The sequence below is a fragment of the Acyrthosiphon pisum genome, chromosome A1 (assembly GCF_005508785.2).
Source record: "Acyrthosiphon pisum isolate AL4f chromosome A1, pea_aphid_22Mar2018_4r6ur, whole genome shotgun sequence".
NCBI classification, from domain to species: domain Eukaryota; kingdom Metazoa; phylum Arthropoda; class Insecta; order Hemiptera; family Aphididae; genus Acyrthosiphon; species Acyrthosiphon pisum.
The window spans coordinates 160,206,361-160,216,131 of NC_042494.1; the positions used below are offsets into that span (position 1 = coordinate 160,206,361).

The window sequence follows — 9,771 nt, forward strand, 5'->3', positions numbered from 1 at the left end:
ATATTGGTTCGATTTTCAACTTCAGCATCTTGTTTGATGGGAAAGTGAATCTAGTTAGTACTTTTGTGAGGTTAAAATCCCCAATAGTTTTCAAAAGCCGCCCAGAAAAACAACAAAAAAACTAAGGAAAAACGGGAATTTTTACGCAAAATCGGTTTTTTTCAAAATCGATTTTGGCTTTTGGTGTAACTCTAAAACAAATACATGCAATTTTCACTGAATGTTAATATTAGATTTTAAAAAATTTTCAAAATATTTTGACTTGTTTTGATGAGCTGTTTACGGATATACTCAGTTTCTAACTTTTTTAGGTTTTTTTTCTATGAATGTCAATGAATTTTATTTTTTGGATAAAAAAGTTTGAAAATTTAATGCAAAGTTCTTAATATATTGTTACAATAAAATTTGAAAAACATTAAAATTCTTAGTCACGGTTTTTTTTATAAGCATTTAAAGTTCAAATATTGACAAAATACGGAAAAAACCACGAAAATTAGCAAATTATTTTGAGTAAAAATTTTTCTTTTTAAATCTAAGATTTGAAAATGTAATACAAAATTCTTCATGAGTATTTCTATCTTTATAAAAAAAAAAAATGTCTTTAAGAAAGTCAAATTAAATTGTTATGAGCATTTAAAGTTCATATTTTTACAACATCAGATAATTACCCGATTTCTTATTTTTATAAGCATTTATAGTTCGCATTTTGACAAAATTTATTAAAAATTTAATAATTATTTCGTGGTTAAAAATATAATAAATATTCAACTTTTATAGTTAAGGATTGAAAATTTAAAATAAGATTCCACGTAAATAGGTTATAATATATAAATTACTTTATTTACAATAATATATCAACAGATATACTTAGTAATATCATAGGCTGACTGACCGTTTTCGCTCAGAATCGTTTTTTCTAATACAATGATATTATTATATCATTGAATTCAAGTTTAACACCATCCATTTCAATGACCAACTTGTAACCTACTGTACAGCAGAGCGACACCCACTTGCCCACTTTTTTTTTATTATTGAAGCCTATTTATATTAGAGTAACTATTAATTAACAACTGGTTTTTCGGTTTCACAGAATTTTTGTGTTTATTAAACGTGTGGTGTTCGATTAACATTTCAGCTTTCAATATGACGTGTTATGTAGCATAAACAAAATCAAAATCTTGAGGCTTAGATACGTTTTCAAAATATGGCTTACGACGTTAAAATAAACGAATAATGTTACACAAGTTATAATGGTCAAATCGTAATGTGGGGATTCCGACAGTTTGTTCAACACAAGCAAATAATATGAGTTTTATAATTTCGTTGTAACCACAAAATTTTGACAAAAGTGAGAGTTACGATATATGCCCTTTTTACCATCGATGTTATATTATTATAAAGCCATTATCCTTAGACCTTTTATCCTCAGAATGCGAAGTTGTATGCTCAAAAACAACCCTTACGAATATGGTGATTCTGAAACGTCAAAAATTTCAGAAAAATATCCACTGTATAATTTATACAACTGAAAAGGGGTGTTCTCGTTTGAAAAACAGAAGTTTTATCTGCGCAGAACATTCCTTAAGTAGTAAAAAAAATCTCAAGTGTCTGGTATTAGAGTACGTATAAGAATTCCAAAAATCCTATTTCGAATAACGCCCTATATATGTGTGTGTGTGTGTGTGTGTGTGTGTGTGTGTGTGTGTGTGTGTGTGTGTGTGTGTGTGTGTGTGTGTGTGTGTGTGTGTGTGTGTGTGTGTGTGTGTGTGTGTGTTTGTGTGTGTGTGTGTGTGTGGGGGTGGGTATGCCGGCGAGGGTTGTTGCAATAAACTATAAGGTACATAATATATAATATATATTTATATATTATATGACTGCGCCTTATTGAGTGTTCTTTGTACGACGTATATTGGAAATATTTGTGAGGACGTATATATTATATATATATATGTTTTTTTTTTGGGTACAGGCTTTCACTTCTCTTCTGGGGAATTCAAACAACTATTATTTAATAAATGGCTTTTAAAATAATTCTGTCTGTATAACCCGCTGTAGGTTCATATTATCGGCGTGACTCCGAACGAGACTTCATTTATTACACTATTATATTATATTATCATGGTCACATCTCTTACCATATGGTGCTGTCACCAGATAATCTTTAAATTTAAAAAAAAAACACGAACGTCCGAATGTACATAACATTACAATTTACAATACCTACTAACACGCCTTTATGATGTATTATATTATACGTATTCTAGTGTGCATGTGTGGCGCACGTTGCAGTTGGGTGGGACAAAAGAATACTCACATTATTATGTTTTATAATTGAAGGGCCCGAAACATTTGTGGGGGTTAGAACCCCAAAGCACTCCCCTGTTTACATCACTGATTTACGAAACGAATAATGCAAAAACTGATCACATAATATCAACATGTGTTAATATATTTTGTTACACTCTATAGTCTATTATAGACAATATCACTTTACAAAACCAATTCGATTAATTAAATCGTTAATCGATTACAATACCAAATACCAATTATATTATAATAATATGATATAGGTACAATACAATATTGTATTATTTTAAAACTATGGAACAATATTATTTGTGATGTTTTGACATTTTCATAATAATATTATACATTAAAGTGATTTTTAAGTATATAATATTACCTATAGACTATGGACATTTTTACTAAAATAAGTACCAAATATTCGATAAACTGTATAAAAAAAAATCCACCGCCCGAATTTAAACAATATAATATACCCATGCCTATATTATATATTATATAATACAATACACATACGTAGTTCGTATATACAGGGTGATTAACCAAGAATATCGCCCCATTTTTTTCTTTAATAATGAATTTATTCAAATTCTGATTTTGAGAATTTTTAGATATACTCATAGACTATATTTTCAGATTCTTGAATTTTTTGTACTACATTATAGGATTATTATATTATATTTGGGCTATTTTTACAAATTATTAATGTTGATAGATTAATATTAATGACTAGAATTTTCAAATCACCATAGCCTCCATTTCCATATTATTATTATATTATATCAACATGTGTTCATATATTTTGTTACACTCTATAGTCTATTAGAGACTATACCACTTTACAAAACTAATTCGATTAATTAAATCGTTAATCGATTACAATACCAAATACCAATTATACTATAATAATATAATATATAATACAATTCTATTATCTAAAAACTATAGAACAATATTATATTTGACGTCTTAACATTTTAATATTAATATGATTAATTAAGGCGATGGGGTTTTCAAATAAAAATAAATTTTAAGTACATATTACCTTTATACAGAGACGTGCCGTTAAGATTTGGCACCCAGTGCAAAACTACAAATATTCGCTCCCTATTTTATTTAGGTATTAATATGTATTTTATTCCCATTTAATTGAATTTTTTTTTATAACGTATTTTGAACATTGATTTGACAAAAAACTAAAGCTGATTGCAATTGTAATTATTAAACAAAATAGTTGGGTATAATAAATAAAAAATAAAAAAATAAATATAAATCTCAAATTTATCATTTTATATAACTTAGAACATATTATTTTGTATGATAGTCAAGTAGTCAACGTTTACCATTGCATTTAAAATATTTAAAACAGTTGCTTTTTGTAACTCTGGTAGAATTATTGCTTTTGCTTGATATTTGAAAAATTCTATTTCATTAATAATTATTATTTTCGGGATAATATTTTCGTATTTGATTTCGGTAATTTAGAATTTGATTGCTAAATCAGCTGCACATTTTTTTTGGCATTGTATTCCACGTTTTTATTATTAAACTATTGGTTTTGATAACACATCTTAAAATAATAATTTAAATTTAAATCTTAAAAGTAATATTTTAAAATGATATAAAAAATGTGTTGTTTGGTGGAAAATGATTACAATACCTAAAAATTACAAACTATTAGTAGATAATAATGATATACCTACAGTCAACGCATAGATAATAAAGATATGGACAGAATATAATGGTCTTCGAGGCGGTCTTCGAGGCGAATAATTTAGGCCAAATAAAGTATACCTATATCGAGTATCAACAATACATATAAAGGAGCCTCAATTGCCTTCCCCTCCGGGAACGCGGCCTCAGATATATTTGACGTAAGCGTGGCCTATCCATATCTCTATTATCTATGAGTCAACGCCAATGACAACCCGTAATCTATATTTTATTTTTTTATTATTGAAGTCTATTTATATTAGAGTAACTGTCAACAACTGCTTTTTCTGTTCTCACAGTATTTTTGTATTTATTAAACGTGTGCATGTGTTTTATTAACATTTCAGCTTTCAATATGACGCATTGTGTAGCCTAATCAAAATTAAAATCTTGAGGGGTACGTTTTCAAAATATGCTTAAAGCATTTTTAACTATATATCATATTGACTTGCGAGTTAAAATAACGAATCATGTTAAAAGTTATACCTAACGATCAAAGGTTGTTTCGACAGTTGGTTAAACACAAGAATTTAATAATATGAAGTTTATAATTACGTTGCCATGACAACAATATTTTGACAAAAGAGAGGGTTACGAAATTTGCTCTTTTTACCATCGATATTATACTTCAAACCCATTACCATGGTCCTTTTATCCTTAGAACGCGTAGTTGTCTACTCAAAACTACCCTTACTAACATCAAAAATTTCCCCTGTATAATTTATACTGTTGAAAAGGGGCGTTCTCGTTTGAAAAACAGATGTTTGTATCCGCACAGGAATTTTCTTAAGTAGTGTGTATAAAAATCCTATATCGACGAACTGCATTATTGGAGAAAAAAAGAGGGTGAATCACGAAGGGTGAATCGCCCTTATATATATATGTGTGTGTGTGTGTGTGTGTGTGTGAATATACGTATAGTTCGTGTCCAACGTCTAAGTGTGTGTGCGCAGATGGTTGTGCATGTATGGGGCACAAACATATATATATATACACATATCCATTCTATAGATACTGTAGTCTGTAGATGATGTGGAATGGCGCGGGGTGGTTAAAATATCCCGCAGAGTTTGCGAAGAATAACGCCGGCGACCATATTGTGTACAATATAATATTTTATTATGTATTATACTATAAAAACTGCTAAGCGCATGCGTATTGTGTAAATTGCCGCTCTCGAATATTCGAAATTGACAAATAAAATAATATTATACTGTACTATAACATTGTACTCGCATGCAGCTGGTTTGGTTAGACCGTAACGAAACTATACCCACCCTCCAGTTACTCGATATTTCTAAATAAACGGCGTTATTTTTACAAAATCGAAAATATCTTTACCTTCCTCGCTCGTCCCCTCGACTTACACATTCCAAATATTATCAACCCGAAATCGTATTTTTTAATAAAACCATATCTAATTAAATGCCATAAAGATTATTAAGTGCATTATCGACTTTTAAGTTGGATCAAATTTATCAATGAGTTATAGGATAGAAACATTAAACTAATTTGGTTATTTGACACAAACAGGCTGCTGCAGATACTGATTAATTAAAAAAGGAATCAAGTGCACGATCCGTTTCGGTTTCCCTATCTATTCGATAAACGAATCTCGGAAAAAAAGTCCGATGGAATTATAGTTTATTGCGTTGCATAAAAATACGTTTATAAACCGGAAATTTAGCACACGGTGAACTTTCCTATTACTGTTTAAGTATATAAAATATATTGTGGAGTGTCAAAAGTTTAAGACAAACCCGACATAAACATAATCAAAATATTGGTGACCCACAAATAAATATATTTCAGAGATAACATTTTTTTTTTTACATTATAGGTATATTATTAATATTCTATTGTTTTAATTGATTATTATAATATAGGTTAGGTTCAAACTTATTTTAATTCTTATCAATAACTGGTGGTCCAAAAACGCCGGTGATACTACCAAAATGCATTGAATATTGCATATTATAATATATTAATGACATTTATTGTATTAAATTTTGTTCTAAATAAACGATTAACCGTATTAATACATGTATTAATAACATATTAGTGTTAATTTACAAGTATAATGGATTTAAAACTAAGTAATAACATTAGGAGTATGACTAAGGAAGTTAAAAAAAGGTACCTAGAAAAGATATTTAATATCGACTGCAATGATCTATATTTTATGCTTAAAGATCCATCTATTGAATGGTCTAACAATTTAGATTTAGTACCAGATGTAACATATCCTGATATATTTAATTACCTTGTTTTAACTAAAAGTGCATACACTTTACAAGAGTTTAAGGCTTATAAAAGTTTAGAAGCGTATAATTTTTTTGTAAGTGGATGGATATCCAATGTAAAATGGCTAGATATTAATAATAACACGCTTGTAGTTTCAGAGGTGAGTTTATGCTTAAAAGCTGCTATTAAAAATGTTTATTTTGCTTAGTATAATTTTGCTTCTGCTTTGAACAATTTATAGGTGTGTCATTCTCAAAGGTTGAATGATACCAAACTAATACCATGGCTTATTTTAAAAAAATCTGGAGATGTGTTAGCTGCTCATTGTACTTGCATGGCTGGTCTAGGAGAATGTTGTTCGCATGTTGGCGTTGTGCTATTTTTTCTTCAGTTCATTAGCTTGAAAAAATCTGAATCAGAGAAATCAGTTACTGATGTCTCAGCATATTGGGTTACCCCTTCAAAGAAAAATATTGAACCAAAAAAAATATCTTCTATAGATTTTAGCCATCCAAAAACTATTGATCCACATTGTTCACTTACATATAAATCAAAAACTGATTTGATTAAAATAGTACCTAAAACACTTCAAGATAATGATACTTTTCATAATTTTCTTTCGAAGTTGGAAAAAATAAATAGTAATGCTGGTATTTTAAAGGTAGTATCCCCTTACAATTTAAAATTTAAAATTAACTCTTTTCCTAAAAGTTTTAATGGAATTTATAAAGATGAAAATGCACTACTTAGTAGAGAAAAGCTAATAACATTAGGTTCTAGTATGGATTTTTCTTTAACTGTGAATGATTGTAACAAAATTGAAGAACTTACTAGATTACAGTCACAATCTAAAGAATGGTTTTTGTATAGAAGTGGACGTATAACTGCATCCAGAGTCAAGGATGTGTGTTCAGTAAAAACGTATAACTCAAATATAAGCCTTATTAAATCTATTTGTCATCCCTTAAATAATAAATTTAAAAATGCAGCAACAGAATGGGGTAATACTAATGAAAGTAATGGGCCGAATATTATACATTGAAAAATTAAAAAACAACCATATAAATTTTTCAGTTACTGAATCTGGATTAGTCATTAATTCAAATATCCCATACATGGGGGCAAGTCCAGATGGGATAATTAACTGTAACTGTTGTGGAAAAGGTTGTCTGGAAATAAAATGTCCCTATAGTCTAAGTCAGGGAAACGATATAGAAAACCTTGACTATTTAACAGATGGAAATTTGAAAAACAACCATCCATACTTCTACCAAGTTCAAACACAGATGCTGATTTGTGGTTTAATTATGCAGATTTTGTTATTTGGTCGCCAAATAACTATCACATAGAACGCATCAACATAAACCACGAATTGTGTAATGAAATAATTATTAAATCAAAATGTTTCTTTTATGAAGCTATTTTACCTGAGTTACTGGGAAGATTTGTTACTACAGATGCTGACAAAAATCTTGTTTTAACTACAAATCAACAATCTTTTAGTGGTCAAGTATATCCTTATTGTATGTGTAAGACAGACAAAGGGGGTAAAATGTTAATGTGTTCTCAACACTATATCCCCAGGCAATAAATTTTCTAAGAAGTTGCAATTTTCTGTTATATGCTTATCACTGACTCTACCCCCCCAACCTTCAGATATATATGAAATAATACCTTGTGGAGTAATTGCAATCAAGTATTTTACAGTGTTTTTATTTTTATAAGATGACCACGTTTGAGCTCAGGCCTTTAAATTTGATGGTTTTTCAATTCCAATCTCAAAACAATCAATTATTACTGCAACAGAATTGCCAAATGCATTAAAAAATGATTTAGACATTAAGGTACGCAAACATTCTCTATCAGGCCAGTAAATTAATTTTTTGAACATATGTTCTAAAAGAAATACTACTTTACGAAATATATTAGAAACAGCTGAACAAGTAATATTAAATCTGTAACCCAAATCCACAAATGGTAAATTTAATCTTAGTTTCATTAAGCATAATAATAACTTTTGGAATTCTGATAATCTTTGATTGCTGGAAGTTAATCCTGATTTAATTTGATCTAGTATTAAGTTAAACAGTTGAATGCTCTCTAACCCAGTATAATACGTTAACATTTTTGGTCTATTCTCAAAAGTTTTTTCACTTAAATTTAAATAGTCAATTTCAGATTTTAATTTTGGTATTAATAAGTTATTTTGTACTGAATCATTTTGTAACATTTGTATGTCAATCATTGTCATTTCAGTTGAAGACGATATACCAGTGTCAATTGGCTTATCTTCGTTTTCGATACCTACAGTAACTAAATCCTAAATAAAAAATTTTGATTAATAATTAGGACTAATATTTAAAACTAAATTTGGTATTTTTACATTGTTAATTGAAATTGTAGAATTTGAATCATTTATTTTATTCGTGAATATCCTTTTAGTAGCTCTTTGATCCTTTTCATGACTGGAGAAGTAGCTACACCTTAAGCAATAATATTTTATATTTAACAAAGATTTAATTGATATACTTTTAATGGTAATTGTGAATTTAGTTTTACAATAGCCTCTCATATTAAATTCATAAATTCATCATTATACCTATACCTAATAATATACTCTTACCCCTAGTAACACAATAACCCATATTTAATGTTGGACACCAATCTGGATCATTTTCGTCTTGGTATTTGGCTGGTTTACCAGATTTAAAATGAGCAGAACATACACGCATGTAGTCAATATTTTTATTTGCTAGATCAAGTCTGCGTAATGATTTCAACCAAGCATTTTGCTGTTTATTCATTTTCATTTTCAGGTCTGACGCAGCATTCATCTTAACTTTTGGAAAACGATAGAAAGAGATATTTTTGTTTGTTGTTTTATTAGAACACCCAACAATGGCACAGAGCGTCGGCATTTTAATTTTAAAAATATATCAGAAAGCAGAAATGTTTATCGTTTACAGTAAATAGATTTAATAGTTGAATAACTAATTGTATATTGTATTACTTTGAGCATTTACTGTGGTATTTGACCACCAGGCACGAATATTTTGGACCACCAATTACTGATAACAGATAATTGATAGTAATGAGCGGCCATACTATAATGATCAATACTTGAAACTTCTAAAGTATACTATTATATATCTATGATAGTATCACGGTTTGTTGTTGATGTATAACGTGTTAAAAGTACCTAATAGATATTGTGATATGATTAATTTGGAATTTATTATAGGTACTTATTAAAGGTAATTTTTTTTTTTTTAATACCATAAACTATATAATATTATGTCTTATACCTAGACTGACATACCGTCTCCGCTCAGAATCGTTTTTCTTATACAATGATATTATATCATTGAATTCAAATTTAATACGATCCATTATACAGTGACCCAATTGTAACCTACTGTACAGCAGAGCAAAATCCACTTACCCACCTTTTTTGGAACTGCAGTTGACGACGGCGCCGCGCTGCGTTAACAGCTTATTTGCATTACT

At 29.0% G+C, this 9,771-nt stretch overlaps 2 protein-coding genes across 3 annotated transcripts in view; one reads left to right on the forward strand and one right to left on the reverse strand.

Moving 5' to 3' along the window:
* The window catches only part of LOC100165438 (transcriptional adapter 2-alpha), a 16,034-nt gene that overhangs the window by 1,991 nt on the left and 4,272 nt on the right, over positions 1-9,771 (forward strand). The window lies entirely within an intron of this gene.
* Positions 7,975-9,402, reverse strand: LOC103309059 (52 kDa repressor of the inhibitor of the protein kinase-like). Of its 2 annotated transcripts, XM_016803453.2 has the most exons (3): positions 8,888-9,402; positions 8,648-8,747; positions 8,359-8,584 (listed from the first exon to the last, which is right to left on the reverse strand). In XM_016803453.2, exons 1-2 carry the CDS (start codon positions 9,180-9,182, stop codon positions 8,680-8,682), a joined length of 363 nt encoding a protein of 120 aa, XP_016658942.1. In that variant the 5' UTR covers positions 9,183-9,402; the 3' UTR covers positions 8,359-8,584; positions 8,648-8,679. The 2 variants fall into 2 exon arrangements, with proteins under 2 accessions (XP_029344563.1, XP_016658942.1); XM_029488703.1 differs by lacking the exon at positions 8,888-9,402 and having other exon boundaries at positions 7,975-8,584; positions 8,648-8,837.